Below are 19,707 nucleotides of genomic sequence, written 5' to 3' on the forward strand. Positions count from 1 at the left end.
GATTCCCAGTGGCTCCGAAACTTTCGCATGCGTAAGGGCACTTTCATGGAACTCTGTGACTTGCTTTCCCCTGCCCTGAAGCGCAAGAATACCAAGATGAGAGCAGTCCTCACAGTTCACAAGCGAGTGGCAATTGCCCTGTGGAAGCTTGCAATGCCAGACAGCTACCGGTCAGTCGGGAATCAATTTGGAGTGGGCAAATCTACTGTGGGGTTTGCTGTGATGCAAATAGCCAACGCAATCATTGAGCTGCTGCTATCAAGGGTAGTGACTCTGAGAAATGTGCAGGCCATAGTGGATGGCTTTGCTGCAATGGGATTCCCTAACTGTGGTGGGGCTATAGATGGAACGCATATCCCTATCTTGGGGCCAAACCACAAGGGCAGCCAGTACATTAACTGCAAGGGGTACTTTTCAATGGTGCTGCAAGCTCTGGTGGATCACTGGTGGGACGTTTCACCAACATCAATGTGGGATGGCCGGGAAAGGTTCATGATGCTCGCGTCTTCAGGAACTCTGGTCTGTTTAAATGGCTGCAGGAAGGGATTTACTTCCCAGACCAGAAAATAACTGTTGGGGATGTTGAAATGCCTATAGTTATCCTTGGGGACCCAGCCTACCTCTTAATGCCCTGGCTCATGAAGCCGTACACAGGCACCCTGGACAGTAGTAAGGAGCTGTTCAACTATAGGCTGAGCAAATGCAGAATGGTGGTAGAATGTGCATTTGGACGTTTAAAGGGTCACTGGCGCAGTTTACTGACTCGCTCAGACCTCAGCGAAACCAATATTCCCATTGTTATTGCTGCTTGCTGTGTGCTCCACAATCTCTGTGAGAGTAAGGGGGAGACGTTTATGGCGGGGTGGGAGGTTGATGCAAATTGCCTGGCTGCTGAATACACGCAGCCAGACATCAGCGCGGCTAGAAGAGCACAGCAGGAAGCGCTGCGCATCAGAGAAGCTTTGAAAACCAGTTTCATGACTGGCCAGGGTACAGTGTGACACTTCTGTTTGTTTCTCCTTGATGAAAACCCGCCCGCTTGGTTGCCTCTAAATTCCCTGTAAGCCACCCACCCTCCCCCCTTTGATCACAGCTTGCTTGCAAAGGAAATAAAGTCACTATAGTTTAAAGCACATGTATTCTTTATTAATTGATTATAGAAATAGGGAGATAACTCACAAGGTAGCCCGGGTGGGGTGTGGGAGGAGGGTAGGAGGGAAGGAAAAGGCCACTTTAAAACTTCTTGAATGACAGCCTTCTGTTGCTTGGGCTGTCCACTGGGGTGGAGTGGTTGAGTGCCTGGAGCCTCCCAGCTGCTGGTTTCCAGCCTGGTGGAAAGGTCAGGAACTGGTCATGGGGAGTTGAATTGCATAGGAGTAGCTGGGATCGCTGCAAGTTTCTGGCAGCAGGAAGGCTAGACAGGACTCGCTTAAGAGTCCTGACCTAACCCAGCTAGTGCAATAATTTTGTTTAAACTGTGTTATTCTGAATAAGAGACTTTTGCTTTATTCTCATAGTATATTGATCACTATATTTAGATGGACAAATTTTAAAACTAATTGTTTTTAAAGTAGGAAAATGAGCAGGCTGTTAACAGTAAGACAGTATGTGTCGATTCATGGATAAGACCAGAAAGAACCACTGTGTTCATCTTGTCTGACTGCCTGTATAGGCCGCAGGATTTCCGTGAATTAATTCCTGTCTGAACTACAGCAGATCTTATAGAAAAACATCCAGTCTGCTTTAAAAATTGCCTGTAATAGAGAATCCACAGCATATCACCTCTGTTCCAATGAAGACAACTAATTGTTTTAAGTTTGTGGATACTTTTAAGGAGACACAATACTAGCGTACTGATAAATACAAAAAGGCACTGGTTTGCAATATATTATATTTTATATTTTATTTCAGAATCCTTTTCTAAAATGTACTTACATGCTCCTGTGAGTTTGACTTTATTTTTTCTTTTTTAGTGAGTACTGCCCCACAACAAAAGCCTGTAAGTATATTTATATAACTCATATCTAAAGCATCTTGCTGTCCTTTAGTTATATTAACTGTTAGACTACTGACATTTTACATTCTATACAGAAGCTCCTCTGACTATAGCTTTTGTCCTTAAACAAGCACTTTTTGTGCAGTTCTGCAGTCTTTGTTCATTTCTCATGATTTTGTAGCAAGTTGTTATCAAGAGTGGTCTAGGAGTTCTTTTTTAAGGTACATTTTTTCTTTCACAGTAATGATAAATTTATTTTAAAAAAGAATTAAATATGAATTATAGGCAAAATACATAATTGCAGTTTTTAAACACAATATTTACCCTATCATGACTGTTGATGCATTTTTGAGCAGTCTCCAAAGCTGTAATAATAGCTTCATGTGGAATGAAGTTGAGGAATTGCCATTTTTCATCTTTCTTATGGCATAATCCTGATCCTGCATGCTTAATGTTATGCACTGTGAGCAGTCCCATTGACTTCAGTGATCTATTTCTGACTGTGCTGCACAGTTGCTTGAAGATTATGGGGTCTATTCATGAACCTTTCAGAGCAGAAATTTGCGCTTCATTTCCTACACTTAAATCAATTATTTTGAATGACCACAAGAAAAAAACTTCCATATATATTAGAAAACTCAAAATACAAAAGATGCCTAATTAAAATTAAAAATGGAGTCAAAATGTTACAGTAAAACTACACCAATCTGCTATCTCTAATCTGTTAATTTTTCTTCTGCTTGTTGTTACTGTACCTGGAAGTTCCTTTTCTCATTCCTTATGGCATAGAAAATTAGAGCTTTTATCACTTCCTTCTGCCATTAGTGATGCATATGTTTTTGACATGAAGTGGGTAATAAAACTGCTTTTCATTTTTACGGAGTTATAACTAAACAACATGTGAATGATCTAAAATAATTTCTTCACCTTTTTACAGCCATTTTCTGATTGTTAGCAGCTGTTTTTCCCCTGAATTGGAATACTGGAAGAATAATAAAACATTTTTACGTTGTTAGCAGAGTACGTTCCATATGCATGAACGTGATCAATAATAGTCTAAAGGTTAAGGAGGTTGCTGTTGAGTAAGATTAAATGAATAAAGTCAATTCTACTGTACCGTTTTCCATATAATTTGCTTTTTAGTTTAATTAGTAGAATACTCCTGGCCTGAGGTTATGTCCCACATAACTTTTTTTGCTTTATATAATCTGAAGTGCTTTTTGAGATGAAAATTAAATAGAGAACATAAATACTTTAATATCATACATAATATCGAGAATTTGCAAATATAAAGCTATCAAAAATTATTTAAACTTTGATGTGAGATGATTGGAAGAATAATCAGTTGACATTGTTTATCTTCGTTAAATGTAGGTTGGGAAAATATCTAAAAACAAAAAGAAAAAACTGAAAAAAAAACAGAAGAGGCAAGCTGAGCTACTAGAGAAACGCCTGCAGGAAATAGAAGAACTGGAGCGAGAAGCTGAAAGGAAAAAAATAGAAGAAAATGTAACCTTGGGTGTACCATCAAATGAGCAAGAAGATGAGTACCACCCAGAGGTCAAGCTAAAAACAGCTGATTTAGAGGAGGTAGCAGATGAAGAGCCTGGGAATGAAGATGGTTAGTAACTTCTATTTTACTCTGATACTGAAACTAATTTTGAGTTGGGACTGAGATGGAACTTTAATTGTACTTTCTGAAACTGGTTTATCTTAATTATGAATTAATCCCACAAAATCTCTAAAACGAATAGGTTTTATATTATACGCAGTGTAGTTGTAACCGTGTCAGTCCCAGGATATTAGAGGCATGAGGTGGGTGAGATAATATCTTTTACTGAACCAACTTCTGTTGGTGAGAGAGAGAAATTTAACATTTTTACTTTGCTGTTCTTGAGGTGCTTGTCCATATGTATATTCAACTGTAGCTGCACATCTGAGTTCCTTCTAAGCTGTGCAGCTGCCTGGCCAGCCAGCAGTCTATCAAGTGTCACACACTTCAGGTGCCCCTGCCCCCACTGCTGCTCTACTCCTGCCCTCTGCCTTGGAGGCCCTGGCCAGCTGCTCCCAGGAGTCGCCTGCTTGCTGTGCAAAGCAGGGTGGTGGGGGAGAGGGGTCATTGATGTCAGGATGTCCCCTACCCCACTCCTGTACCCCATCTCCACAGGCAGTGCGGGGGGGTGGGGGTGGAAGAGGGGAACATGTTAGGGCACAGGAGTGGGATGAGCTGGCGGTTACTGCTGTGTCTGAACAAGCAGGCTTCGGATTTGTGAGTGCTGATCTACTTAAAGGGGTCTTTCACATACGCTCAGAGTGTGTGTTTGTGTCTCTCTCTCACACACACATACACACACACACACACACACACGGTCTCTCTTTCTCTCTCACCTCCCAATACATACTTGTATTGTTGTTGTTGTTACATCTTGATACTTCCTGCAAAGCACACGTATTCTTTGTAATTTTATTCTTTCAAAGTGCTGTTATTTGAGTTTTTTGATGGGTCTGTGCATTTCATAATTTTTATTTCTCTCTTATGCTTAAATTTAATTCTTTGAATAGTGAGTTCTAAAATGCCTAACATGTCCTGGCTGGAGTAATTAGCCTTATGGTAACTTATTAAAAATATATATTATATCTAGGTTGTTTGTTTCTACTGGTGGCGCACATCCACACATTACCTCGATATTGGTGCACATAAAATTCATTTCACACATGAACAGAAAAAATTAGAGGGAACATTGCTGCACATATGTCCATGCATGAGAGATTGCAGATGTATATTTTGTTAGGAGTATCCTCCTGATCTGTGCATGCACCTGGACTACTCTCGTCATTATACGGGAGATATAGAAGACCCCAACTACTATTTTTGTTCCTTCTCATCCCAATTGGCCTGAGATGGAACATTTCTGTGTCTACACTCCTTAGCTTTGGCTTTCTCATTCATGTGGATACAGCGACAAAATGAGGATGGACACATGCATGGAATTAAGTGGCAGGCCACAACTTTTATTAAACTTTTAACACAAGGGAGGGGCACTACCCGCCCATCACCCATACTGTCCTATATCAGACATTTAATTGGTTCCATTGTGGGGATTACAGGGCTCCTCCCTATATAACCTGTAAGTGGTGTCAGGGTTACAGAGCTTATCATACAACCCCTAACGTGGAGTAGACTCTCCTCAGCCTATCCCCCAGGAGTCAGCTCTGTGTGTCCTAGCACCCTTCCCCCCGAGAGACCTCAGCTTGCAATGGCCACAAGGTCTGACCTTGGCCCACAAAGACCACAAGGTCTCATCCTATCAGATGAGCCCAAGGCCCATCACCAAAATCCCAGGTCTTTTACCTCTGGGAAACATTCATTTTAGTCTCTTAACTGCACTGGAAACTGGCTGCAAGTTGCAACGAGTAAGCAACACCACTCCAGTACCTTAGTCAGGCACCAGGCATATTCCTACTTAACCCACTGTGGCTTGCAGGCACTGTGAGGAAGACAAAAAACTCCCTGGTTCTCTGCCAATTGCCCATGGGAGAAAAAAATCCTTCCTGACCCCCTAAACAGGTGGTCAGCTTGACCCAGAACATCTGTCAGGCCGGGTTCCCATTCCTAGTTCAAATGGGTAAGGTGGGCTGCTGGAATGGAGCCAAAAGAGGCTCCACATGGCCCCTGCACTGGGTTACATTCTTGGATCTGGGCCAATCAGCACCCTTCTCCTCCAGCTGGCCAAAGGGTGCCAGAGACTCCCATGAGGAGCTACTTATTGTTCCTTGGCCAGCGACTCCCTCCCTTGCTACTGCTACTGCCAGTCCCCCTTTCACTGCCAGCCCCATGTGTTTTCGCATTTGTTGATGTGATTGGCGTGACATTTTGTAAATGCATTTAGGTAGTATTAGGATATTTTTCTTTGTATATAGTATAGTTAGGCTTGGAAGAATTGGACTTTTATCAGTAAATGTTGGTAAACATTGGTTTCACTGTACACACACTAACAAAAATGGATTAATTGATAATCACAATTTACAGATAGGCAAAGTAAGAAAAATGCTGCTTGAGAATTTGTCATGAGTTTGATTTAAGATATTCTGACATGTTGACAATTTGTGTTTTAATAGTTACAAAGCTTACCTGTATGAATCTCATGTCTACTGTCATTATTATAATTATTGTCTGACACCCCCCAACTGTGAGAATTTAAACTGATAAGGATAAAAAAGCTTAAAAATAAACACTGATATTATCTGTTGAAATTATATTAAAAAAATCAAATTCTGCCAAGCCTGAGGAAAGTATAATATAAGAGTTGGCTGCTTGGCTATATCTGTGATTAGTGTAGTTTTATTTAAAGGGTTTTACTCCTCCTTGATTTTTTCCCCCTCTTTCATTTATTCTTTTAGTGAGGGACGTTTTCTTTAATGATGCCAAAATCCCCTGGCTTTAAATTTTGTGACTTTTGTGGGAGGCTTTTCCCCTCAATGACTATTGCATCAAATTACAAAGGATGAATATAACACAAGTATGTAGGGACAAAATTAGAAAAGTCAAGGCATAAAACAAGCTCAAACTAGCTAGGGACATAAAAGGAAACAAGAAAACATTCTACAAATACATTAGAAGCAAGAGAAAGACCAAGGACAGAGTAGGCCCGTTACTCAATGGGGGGGGGGGGGGAAAGACAATAACAGAAAATGTGGAAATGGCAGAGATGCTTAATGACTTCTTTATTTCGGTTTTCACCAAGAAGGTTGGTGATGATTGGACATCTAAAATAGTGAATGCCAGTGAAAATGAGGTGGGATCAGAGTCTAAAATAGGGAAAGAACAAGTTAGATGTCTTCAAATCACCAGGGCCTGATGAAATGCATCCTAGAATACTCAAGGAGCTGACTGAGGAGATATCTGAGCCATTAGCAATTATCTTTGAAAAGTTATGGAAGACAGGAGATGTTCCAGAAAACTGAAAAAGGGCAGATATAGTGCCCATCTATAAAAAGGGAAATAAGGACAACCCGGGGAATTACAGACCAGTCAGCTTAACTTCTGTACCTGGAAAGATTATGGAGCAAATAATTAAGCAATCAATTTGCAAACACCCAGAAGATAATAAGGTGATAAATAATCGTCAGCATGGCTTTGTCAAGAACAAATTGTGTCAAACCAACCTGATAGCTTTCTATGACAGGGTAACAAGCCCTGTGGATGGGGGGAAGCAGTGGATTTGGTATATCTTGACTTTAGTAAGGCTTTTGATACTGTCTCGCATGACCTTCTCATAAACAAACTAGGGAAATACGACCTAGATGGAGCTACCATACGGTGGGTGCATAACTAGTTGGAAAATAATTCCCAGAGAGTAGCTATCAGTTGTTCACAGTCATGCTGGAAGGGCATAGTAAGTGGGGTCCTGCAGGGATCGGTTCTGGGTCTGGTTCTGTTCTATATCTTCATCACTGATTTAGATAATGGCATAGAGAGTACACTTAGAAAGTTTGCGGACGATACCAAGCTGGGAGGGGTTGCAAGTGCTTTGGAAGATAGGATTAAAATTCAAAATGATCTGGACAAACTGGAGAAAGGGTCTGAAGTAAATAGGACGAAATTCAATAAGGCCAAATGCAAAGTACTCCACTTAGGAAAAAACAATCAGTTGCACACATACAACATGGGAAAAGACTGCCTAGGAAGGAGTACTATGGAAAGGGATCTGGGGGGTCCTAGTGGGTCACAAGCTAAATATGAGTCAACAGTGTAACACTGTTGCAAAAAAAGCAAACATCATTCTAGGATGTATTAGCAGGAGTATTGTAAACAAGACACGAGGAGTAATTCTTCTGCTCTACTCCGCACTGATTAGGCCTCAACTGGAGTATTGTGTTCAGTTCTGGGTGCCACATTTCAGGAAGGATGTGGACAAATTGGAGAAAGTCCAGAGAAGAGCAAGAAAAAAGATTAAAGGGCTAGAAAACATGACCTATGAGAGAAGATTGAAAAAATTGGGTTTGTTTAGTCTGGAGAAGAGAAGACTGAGAGGGGACATAACAGTTTCAAGTATGTAAAAGGTTGTTACAAGGAGGAGGGAGAAAAATTGTTGTTCTTAACCTCTGAGGGTAGGACAAGAAGCAATGGCCTTAAATTGCAGCAAGGGCGGTTTAGGTTGGACATTAGGAAAAACTTCCTAACTGTCAGAGTGGTTAAGCACTGGAATAAATTGCCTAGGGAGGTTGTGGAATCTCCATCATTGGGGATTTTTAAGAGCAGGTTAGACAAACACTTGTCAGGGATGGTCTAGATAATACTTAGTCCTCCCTTGAGTGCAGGGGACTCGACTAGATGACCTCTCAAGGTCCCTTCCAGTTCTGTGATTCTATGATCACTGCTTTTTCTTGTTTAGGAGAGTCACAGATCCCTGCCAACTGCTATGTCTACAAATCGTTCTCTAAGAGAACCAAAAAAGCTCAGGGAAGCAAGGTTAAAAATTTATTTGTTAGCTTGTTCCACATGGACAGCCTCAGATCTGAATCCCTCTGATCTCCTGTACAATGGACACCAGGAAAGTTACAAGACTTTCACCGCTACCAACTGACTCTCTGGTACTGATTGTAAGTCAGATTCTACTGCTTACCACTCCTGCTTCTTCTCCTCCTCCTTTTGAGTCTCAGGTCTCATAGTCCTCATCAGATTGACATCAAGGTGATGTAGATTTGTCTAATTTCTCCCGTTGGGAGCCATCCCCTGATATTCAGTTTGAAAGAGGATTTAGGATGTAGCACCATTCTGTAGGTGGAGTTTTCTGGCTTACCAAGTGCAATGATACCCACCTCCTTGGGCCCCTCCTCTTTTCATATAGTACCCCTCAGTCGCCTTTTTGGAATCCCTGGGCTACTTAGAGGAAGCATTACCTCATACATCCTCATGTTCTTGGTGGGGGGTGGGTGACTCAGAGATGTCAGCCCACTCAGTCTCAGGAACGCCCAGTGCAAACCCAACAATTAGAGGAGCAGTCAGCGGAGGAAGAACATCCCACAGAGGAAGACATGTAAGTTCCACAAGCCATTGCCACTGCCACCTCCTCTTGACATGAGGCAATGATTTTTTCACCACTGTCATGTCCGGACAATTATAGGATTTTTCAGGACCTAATGAAATGAGTAGCTGAGACTTCCCAGATTCTGCTGAAGTATGTTCAGGAAGCACTTCATAAACATTTAGACATCTTACATACTACCATGCTAGGGTGAAGTGCCCTGCCTGTTAATGTGGTGCTATTAGAGCCTCCTACATCTGTCTGACAGACTCCAGTAATTATTTCTCCAATGTCTAAGAGGGACAGAAAGTAGTATTTGCCATCTTAAGAGAGTGGAATACCTTTTTTCCTACCTGGTCCAAGGTTTACTAGTTGTGGCCACAAATGAATGGAGTAAGCAGCACCACTTTAAGGTCTTGTGTACACAGTGGGGGAACGTGCTCTATGGAGGGGTGTGATTTCTAAAGAATACTAACATGCGATGCATTAATTGGTCTGTGTAGACCTTGCTAATGTGCTTTAACATAGTGCTGTTTAAAACAGTACCATGTTAAAGCATACTAGGGAACACTTTTAATGCACATCAGCTGGTTCAACATGGACCAATTAATGTGCAACACATTATTGTACTTTTCAAATCTGACCCCTGTGTAGCATGTTACCCCACTCTATAGACAAGCCCTTAGATGACACCATATGAAAAAGAACTGAAATGCCTGGATGAAAAAATTACTCATCTGCAAACCTACAAACTCAGGATTTCAAACTGTCTGGTTCCCAAGGCCAAAAACGATTTTATTAATTATAATAAATTCACAGACTTTATTGATAAGTTGCCACAGGAATACAGAGAGCAGTTCCAGTTGTTAATCATTGGAGGTCAGCTGATAGAAAGGTCCTTGTAGCAGACAGTGTTGTATGCTGCTGATATAGCTTCCCACTGGATAGAAACATCAGTAGTTGTGCATCAAACTTTGTGGATTCAGTCATCTGGAGGATCTTCCATTTGATGGCCCAACCTCTTCAGTGAGAAAACTGATGAGTCCCTGCACATGCTCAAAGATTTCCTATTGACACTATGATCCCTTGGCATTTTTGTCCCTACAATAATGAGGAGATACAATAGATCTCAGTCCTTCCCTAGACAGAAGATTATTCCAGTTACTTAATAGTACTAGAGGCCTTCTGAGCCCCCAAGGAAGTGACAAAAATTTCAGAAGCCTCACCTCCTTGTCATATCTGGCTACAACTAGTAAGTCTTCCTTTTGACAATCCAATGAGGAGCTGCGAATTGATCATTCTACCAGATCTCCCTTCTCTCTTCTTGCCTACTATTTGGGAACTGTATTTTCCTATTTTGGGAGTATAGATAGGTAACTCATGGCCAGTGTGTCCCCTGGCAGCTGGGTGTGGCATAGCAGGGTCTTCTCCTCTGGTGTCCCTGCCTACAGCCATTGTGGCCCTGTAGTCATCTACTTCTTCTCATGACATGGCACTTCAGCCAGGTCACATATAGTCCCACCCCTTCCAGAGTAAATCAAGTCCAGCAAAACAGTAATTTAGTCTCAGGCCTGGATCCTTGCTTCCAGGGATCTTCATGTTACCATCCTCAGCGGGCTGATAGGGGAACCTAGGCCCACCCTCTGTTGTTGGGTTCCAGCTGGGGATCCTGTAGTAAGCAGGTAAGTTCTGGCTATTAAATTCTCCCTCAACCTGTCTCTAGTCCCTTTCTTACAGGGTCTTCCTGGGCTCACTCCTCTACAGATCCCCAAAGGAAAGTAGATTAGTTATGATGAACAAAGCAAATATAAAGGTCCTGCACCAGATATACCTACCCCCAAGGAAGCTCTGGCATCTAACGGTCTCAGGATAGCCTCTGGCCTAGGCCAGCCTTCCTCCAAGCTGTTGGTATGTTTCCTGTGGTCCCAACCAGGCCCTCCCACTCCTTCTGCCAGTCAGCCACTATTGAGCTGGGCTTTTTCCTCTTTTAATGCCTCCTTCTAGGCTTGACAGTTCTTGCAGTTGTAATGGGGTTTGGGTTATTGAGCCCACAGAATCTTATTAACCCCTTCCTGGCCAATATGGGGTGTATCTACTCCATCGGTGGGCCTGATGAAACTGCCTAAAATTGGACAAATGGATCCTAGCATGATATCATTTGGCTACAGGATTCATTTCCATACTTACACCTACCATTCTCCCACCTTCCATCTCCCTTTTCATCTCGTCTCATAATAAGCTTTTTTTAGAATAGAATTCTCTCCCAGTTCTCAAAGCAATTCTTGGTCCTTACAGAGAGTCAGGCTTCTGTTCTAAATTTTTCCTCATACCAAAGAAGATCCTAGCCCTCAGAATGCTCAACACCTTCATTTCGCATTTGAAATTCAGGATGGTTACCCTAGCTTCAATAATACTGTCATTAGATCCAGGGGATTGGTTTGCAGCTTTCAACCTCCAGGATGCTTGTTTTTACATTGCCATGCATTTGGCACACAATATCAGGAGCTGTGGATGTGACAAAGAATCAGTCCCCCGGAAGAAGGGCCCCAAGAGTGTTTAGATTTACCTCACTCGACCAGGGTTGGCTGGACAGTAAAGGTGGAATGCAAACCTGTGATCCCCAGTTTGGTCCAAAGATTACTGAGGTGGTCTGTCCTCTGGGAAATTATCAGCTTGAATTTCTACCTTAAAGGACTAGATAAACAAGGAAGAAGTGTGCTCCTCCCGAGGTCACCACCGCAACAATCAGATACTTCTACTTTCCCTCCCAGAGAAAGTGGAATCAAAGACATTGCAGACCAGCCAGTTGGTCAGCAGATAACACCCACTGCATGACGGTATCTGAGCCAAAAGAGCAGATCCTCCTTCTTTTCCTGAATAACTTTGCTTCTTTTTGTTTCCTTAACAGATACGGGGATGCCTGCCAGGAAAGACTTGTCTTAGCCATTTTGCAGGATGTGGGTTGGGGATGGGAAGTCTGTGTATGACTAAATAAGCCATTTAATCATTGGTACTATATTAGTTTTGTGAGTTGATTATTTATTGTGCTTCTGCAGTGATTTGATAAATTGTTGATCTCATTGTTTTCTTGTTAGTTAACCAGTTTTGATTTGTATTATTGTTAACTCCTTGATTGGATTAATGCCGTCTACATTGTAACTCAATCTGATTTTCGTATTGTTTAGTACTTTAGGGAAGTATAATAAATTAGCCTTATAGTTGTTTCTGCTTTTAAATAAAAACCATAAAACACACTGAATTGGTTTTCTCTAAGGCTGTCGATTAATCGCAGTTAACTCATGCGATTAACTAAAAAAAAATTAATCGTGATTAATCGCAGTTTTAATCACACTGCTAAACAATAAAATACCAATTGAAACATATTAAATATTTCTGGATGTTTTTCTACATTTTCAAATATATTGATTTCGATTACAACACAGAATACAAAGTGTACAGTGCTCACTTTATATAATTTTTTATTCCAAACATTTGCACTGTGAAAATGATTAACAAAAGAAATAGTATTTTTCAGTTCACCTAATACAAGTAGTGTAGTGCAGTCTCTTTATTGTGAAGGTGTACCTTTCAAATGTAGATTTTTTTTTGTTACATAACTGCACTCAAAAACAAAACAATGTAAACCTTTAGAGCCTACAAGTCGACTCAGTCCTACTTCTCGTTCAGCCAAGTGCTAAGAGAAACAACTTTGTTTCCATTTATGGAAAATAATGCTGCCCGCTTATTTACATCACCTGAAAGTGAGCACAGGCATTCTCATGTCACTTTTGTAGCAGGCATGCAAGGTATTTACATACCAAATATACTAAACATTCGTATGTCCCTTCCTGCTTCGACCACGCATTCCAGAGGACATGTTCCACAGTGATCACGCTCGTTAAAAAAATCATGCATTAATGAAATTTGTGACTGAACTCCTTGGGGGAGAATTGCATGTGTCCTGCTCTTTTTTACCCGCATTCTGCCATATATTTCATGTTATAGCAGTCTCAGATGATGACCCAGCACATGTTCGTTTCAAGAACACTTTCACTGCAGATTTGACAAAACACAAAGAAGGTACTAATGTGAGATTTCTAAAGATAGCTACAGCACTCGACCCAAGGTTTAAGAATCTGAAGTGCCTTCCAAAATCTGAGAGGGACGAGGTGTGGAGCATGCTTTCAGAAGTCTTAAAAGAGCAGCGCTCCGATGCAGAAACTACAGAACCTGAACCACCAAAAAAAAATTAAATAAATCAACCTTCTGCTGGTGGCATCTGACTCAGATGATGAAAATGAACATGCATTGGTCCACGCTGCTTTGGATTGTTATCGAGCAGCCCCCATCATCAGCATGCACGTATGTCCTCTGAAATGGTGATTGAAGCATGAAAGGACATATGAATCTGTAGCGCATCTGGCATGTAAGTATCTTACAATGCCAGCTATAACAATACCATGTGGACCCCTGTTTTCACTTTCAGGTGGATGTTGTAAACAAGAAGCGAGCTGCATTATCTTCTGCAAATGTAAACAAACTTGTTAGTCTGAGCGATTGGCTGGACAAGAAGTAGGACTGATTGGACTTGTAGGCTCTAAAGTTTTACATGGTTTTATTTTTGAATACAGTTATTTTTTGTACATAATTCTACATTTATAAGTTCAATTTTCAGGACAAAGATATTGCACTACAGTACTTGTATTAGGTGAATTGAAAAATACTATTTTGTTTTTTACAGTGCAAATATTTGTAATAAAAATAATATAAAGTGAGCACTCTACACTTTGTATTCTGTGTTGTAATTGAAATCAATATATTTGAAAATGTAGAAAACATCCAAAAATATTTAAATAAATGATTTTGTATTATTGTTTAACAGCATGATAAATCCCAATTAATTTTTTTAATCGCTTGACAGTCCTAGTTTTCTCTGATCAAATGGCGATGAGGTAAAAACAACCTTAATTAAAGAGACTTTAATTAAATATAAATCATTTTACTTAGGTCCTGAAAATCTATTATTACTACAAATGCTGACATAACTAAGTATCCTGAGGAAGTAACAGAACAACAAGTTGCATCTTTATTACATAAAATTAATGTAGCTATAGAGTCATCTCTGATTCCACCTCTCCCTTTCTGTGCACATCTAAGTAATTTATTACTATTATAATTATCTGCAAATCCTGCAGCTTCTTCCATAACATTTCTAAGATATGCCTTTTGTCTTTCTTCCCATGTTGCTAAACACTCTCTTTCAGGCCCTCATTATGTCTTGATTACTGTAACCCAGTGGTTTTCAACCTGCTGTCCGTGGACCCATGGGGGTTCACAGACTTTGTTTAAGATTTCTAAAAGAGTCCCCACCTACATTTGAAATTTCTTAGGAATCCGCAAATGAAAAAAGGTTGAAAACCACTCCTGTAACCAACTTCTCTCTGGTCTCCCCAATCTTCACATTGCCCTTCTCCATTCCAGATAAAATGTTGCTTCTAGGATCACCTTTCTTGTCTCTTACTCTGGCAATATCTTGCATTTCTTTGAGTCCCTCTACTGGCTCCCTGTTTGCCACTGTATCAGATTCAGGGTTCTTGTTCTTACCTTCAAAGACCTTCATAACTGTGCTCTTCCCTGCTTATCCACTCTTAACTCATTGCCACCACTCCCTTCATTCTGACAGTGATGCTAGCCTTGAATGCCTATTTGGCCTCTTCTCCCTCAGCTTTACTAGTGCTTTCTCTTACCCTACCGCCATATAATGTTCCCCTTGAACTAATCAGTAAGGCCATTGCCCTCTTACTCAGATCCCTTCCTGAGACACATCTGTGCTGCTCTTTATATGATGCTTCATTTGTTTATATTAACAAATAGAGATTTGGAGCCACTAAGTTGTACACATAACTATGTAACTTCATGATCATATTTACGATTATCCTTGTCCTTCCTCTTTCATTCTCTCCTGCTGTTTGGTATGTCCACATGTGTTTTGTTTCAGTGTAGACTCTGATCCTGCAAGCTGTCCTGAGCATGCAGACCATTATGCCTAGGGTCCTATCAAATTCACAGCCATGAAAAATGCATCATGGAGCGTGAAATCTGGTCTCCCCCCATGAAATCTGGTCTTCTGCGTGCTTTTACCCTCTATTATACAGATTTCACGGGGGAGACCAGCGTTTGTCAAAATGGGGGTCCTGACTCAAAATTTATGATTTTTAAAATCCTATGACCATGAAATTGACCAGCATGAACTGTGAATATGGTAGGGCTCTAATTATGCCCATGCAGAGCCCCTTTGAATTCACTGGGGCTCCACACAGGTACAGCTCTCCACACATAAGTAACAGCCTGCAGGATCAGGGCTGCAGATGGTGAGCTCTTTGAAGGTGGACCATCTCTCCTGAGTGTTAGTGCCGCATCCAGCATAATGTGACCTTTGGGCATTACCATAATACAAATTGTGAATAATAATGATCACTTGTTAGCTTTGCTGAAAAATATTTTTTTTAAAACATAAAGATGAAATTGGAAAATAATCAAAGTTGTAAAACACAAGCATTTCCAAATAAAAAGTGAAATGAGATGCCTAATAAATGAAATAAAGACTTCAAGTTAAAGTTGAAATCTTTGTGTATTCAAGTGTTTCTTTACACTGAAGTCTAGTAGTTATTGAGGAGTTAAAGATCATGAAAATTCATAATTTCAAAAAAGGTATATTGATGTACTATCTAATACGTTGTTCATTACATTCTTAAGGTGAAGCAGAAGATCAGGAGGAAAAAGAAGACACAGAAAAAGAAAACACTGAGAAAGATGATGATGTTGAACAGGAACTTGTTAACACAGACCCTACATGGATAGAATCCCCCAAAACAAATGGCCATATTGTAAATGGCCCATTCTTACTGGAACAACAGATTGAAGATGAAGAAGAGGAAGAGTGCCCAAACCCTGAGGAGTATAACTTCAATGAGCCAAATGCAAAAAATGATTATTCTTATAGTAGCTCCTATGAACAATTTAATGGTGAATTGCCAAATGGACGTCATAAAATTCCTGAGTCACAGTTCTCTGAATTTTCAGCTTCAATGTTCTCTGGAGCTTTAGAATCTGTAGCTTGTGGTTCAGCTGTTTCTGAGGGATCATCTGTAACTGAAAGAGATGAGAGCAGCCCATCTCAGGATAGAAGCAGAACAGTTTCAGCGTCTAGTACTGGAGACTTGCCAAAAAGTAAGTACTTGCCTCCTCTTGTAAATGCTTTTGTGTATCTCAGAATTGTAGATGAAATCGTACTTTGGAATGGATTTAAATGTTGTATGTGTGCCATAACTCTATTCAGTGACGTGTGCATTGAGAGCTTGCTTTTTATTTGGATACTGATGAAATTAGTTTAAACTAGAATATTTTGCTTATTTGCTCTGTATATTCTGTTAATAGTAAATCTCAATTATAATCATTTGAAATTTAATATTTCATCCATTTGGCTGGTTTAAGTTGTCAGTTATGTCTTAATTATTGCCAGAAACCAGAATAGGAAATTATCTTCATTTTAACTCCAGCATATTTAATGTATTTTTAAGACTAGGTTAAATTGTTGTATAGGTGCTCAGACCTACAGGTTGGGGAATCATATAAGTACCTAGATAGATGTGCCATGTAAATTAAGCAGACACATGCATGGATATTTCTGTATTTTGCAATGTTTACCTTATTGTAATGCATGTTACTAGAGTCAGTATAGTATATGCTGTGCACTGAGATGGAGGGAGTTTGTAGGATCTCCTTGTTAACTGAGCCAGCCTCTAGGTCCATGAAACAGCTTTTATTTTTTAAAACAATAATAATAAAATTAAGAATAATAAATAATAAAGTAAGTTTCTGCTCCTTTTAATTAATTAATTGAAGATTACCCCCCAAAAGTAAACCACTCACTAGGGCTGAAAGGAGGTGATGGCGGCGAAACCCTGTGGCCCTACTTCCACTTCAGTAGACTTGAGGCACTCTCTGTTCCTCTCCCTCACCACAGTTTATAAAGATGGAGTTAATTAAATGTAGTCATCGTGTCGTTTATCCTTCCCAAGATCCTTGAGCCACAGGGATACTGCAAGAGCCACCTAGTGTTTTATTTATGGGATTCTGAGGAACCATGGTTGGGACCATTATTGGGCTGGAATGGAAGTGGAAGAAGTTAGATTTTTGGGGGGAAGGATATAGAAATGATTATTTTGGGGGGAGGTCTATTGCTGGGGGATTGTCTCATGAATAGTCCCCTGTGATGGAACGTTTTTGTGGGAGAGCTCCTTATTAAAAGTTTGGTAGTACATCATAAAGTATAGGAGCTTTACAAGTGCTCATAGGTAGCAAGCCAATCTTTAGAAGTTATTGTTAGCAGCTGTTCGCTAAAGAACGGCTCTGTAGATTCCATGGTTTTGCCTTGTTATAATACAGGATATCATATCAGCTGTACATCTGGAGTGGGTTTGCAGTTATTCCACCCTGCATGCCCTCCTCTCTCTTTTTCACCACACTTGAAATTCCCTTGCGGAAGAATCACACTTGCACTGTGACTCCTGCACATGGCACTCAGCAATAGTAGTAAAACCTGAATGGAATAAGCCTCTGGTCACTTTCACTCTAGTTTTCCTATGCCATAAAAAGTGTTATGCGCAGGAGCAACACAGACCTAGAGAAAGATTCTGTGCTTCATCTTCTGAACTGTCTGGGGGGACACCATCTTCACAGCTTTTAGATTCTGGACTGCTCATGTTCCTGTTCTGGCTCCCCAGGGCTACATCTGGGCTGTGCAGCAGTCCAGGATCTCCTGTAGTGCTCAGTGCTATGGTACTCCCCCTGCTGTGCCCCCTGTGCAAGGGGTCAGAAGATATGCTACGTGGCTGTTCGCCTCTCCTTCCTTACCAAGCACAGCAGCAGTGGAGAATTGCATCTGGGCTGCTCTTAGACAGAATAGCTTTTGTATGGTCCAGCGGGTGCAGGGTGTGAACCAAACCAGAGAATGTTATTTTTTGCTGCTGCATCCAGCTCTTTTTAGTAAGCAATACTAGCAGGAGCAATAACAAGGCATGATCCTGGAAGGCAAAACTAAAGTAGGGGAGAGGAAAGAGGAAATACCAAATGAGTGGTGTCTGGGAGGCCAGCTGAAGTGAAGGCAGAATCAAGAATGAGTCCTAATAAAATACATTTTGATCCGAGTTAGAGGCAGGAGCTAAGTGTGAGCGCTGGTGAGTGACTAATAAACAGACAAATTAAGAACAATACAATAAAGGTCAGACAGTTAGCTTCGTTAGCATTGAGCAGAAGACCTCAGATGTGCTTGTGAGACTTTGGAAAAACAGGTATAGGGTCTGTATTTTCTGTATGAATGGCTGACTCAAAAAGTACTGGTTTGGTGAGGTTTTTTTACAGCTAGTTGTGATCTGTTTAGCAGGCTTCATTTAAAAACTGTGTGGAAGGTTAGAGAACACTGGGAGGTTTGTGAATGGTTACAAGTGTTGGTGTGGAACAGAGCCAGGCATAGCAGTCTTTGAGCATAGTGAATAGCAAATAAATGAGTTCCAGAGAATATTCTGCACTTGCTGAGTTAGAGGATGATGAAACTGGGAAGAAGCAGAGAATAGTAGTCTTAACTAGTGAAGGAAAAGTAAGCACTGAAAGATGATCACTCAAGGGGAAGGAGAGAGAAGTGGTTTTGATACATGCTTTAATAATGAAATCATGGCTCAGAATCGATGCTTAGATACTACAGTGATGGGCACTATAAAAGAACCACAGATCATTTGATCTAGATAGAGAGACTGGGATGGTACGCTGCCTCCCAGGTGCCAGGACAAGAAAAGTATAAGGACAAAAGAGATGGCAAAGAGATGGACTAGATAACTTTTAAAAGGTCTTTTCCCTCTCTAGAATCTATGCTCCTAGAGAATGCTGGTGAATTTCCACTTAATACAAATACTTGGAAACTGACACAAGAAAAAGATTTGATAGGCTCAGATGACTTTAGGGAGCAGAGAAGAGAAAACTGCAGTCTATTGATGAAGGTTTCTTGTCAGTGATCTCTTGCCAACAGAAAAAGACCACACCGACAAATGGATGAATGAGGTGATAATGTAGAAAAGAAAGCTTTGGTTTGACAGAGCTTTGTGTAATGCCTTCTGCTAAGAGGCAGACTTAGATTATATGGTCTTTACTTAAGTAAAGGAGATACCAGTTTTCTTCGTTCAAAACTGAAAGGGCTTTAAACTATAATTTGGAACAGAGTACAGGAGAACTTTTTGCAAAATTAAAAAAAATCTGGCATATACTTTCAGTTTGAGTCATTAAAAAAAAAAAAGAAGAAAGAAAGAAAGTGAGATGTCTGTAACATAGATGAAATCAAGATTGCACTGGGAGACGATGCTGAGTTATGCTCTCTAGATCTTTTTCAGGGTCATTGATTTTTAGGATACAGTTACCTATTCGGATAGGTATGGCCTGCATTCCTTGCTCTTAGATGTATAACTTTGCATTTGGCCATTTTAAAATCATTTTGTTTGAATGCGCCCAGCTTACCAAGTGATCCAGATCACTCTGTATGACTACCCCATATGTATGACTACCCCATATGTATGACCGTGGCTGGTGCCAGATGTTGGAGAGAATGTAAGAACAGGGCAATTATCAAATGAT

At 40.6% G+C, this 19,707-nt stretch overlaps 1 protein-coding gene across 11 annotated transcripts in view; it reads left to right on the top strand.

Annotated features, from left to right (window-relative positions):
- Window positions 1-19,707, top strand: part of SRPK2 (SRSF protein kinase 2) — a 310,240-nt gene that overhangs the window by 228,714 nt on the left and 61,819 nt on the right. For all 11 annotated transcript variants that reach the window (XM_073328503.1, XM_073328508.1, XM_073328505.1 and 8 more), the window contains 3 exons: window positions 1,974-1,999; window positions 3,371-3,617; window positions 15,781-16,254. In XM_073328503.1, coding sequence (XP_073184604.1) covers window positions 1,974-1,999; window positions 3,371-3,617; window positions 15,781-16,254 — 747 coding nt within the window. The remainder of the gene's footprint in view (window positions 1-1,973; window positions 2,000-3,370; window positions 3,618-15,780; window positions 16,255-19,707) is intronic.

This window comes from Lepidochelys kempii, chromosome 1, assembly GCF_965140265.1.
Source record: "Lepidochelys kempii isolate rLepKem1 chromosome 1, rLepKem1.hap2, whole genome shotgun sequence".
Taxonomy (NCBI): domain Eukaryota; kingdom Metazoa; phylum Chordata; order Testudines; family Cheloniidae; genus Lepidochelys; species Lepidochelys kempii.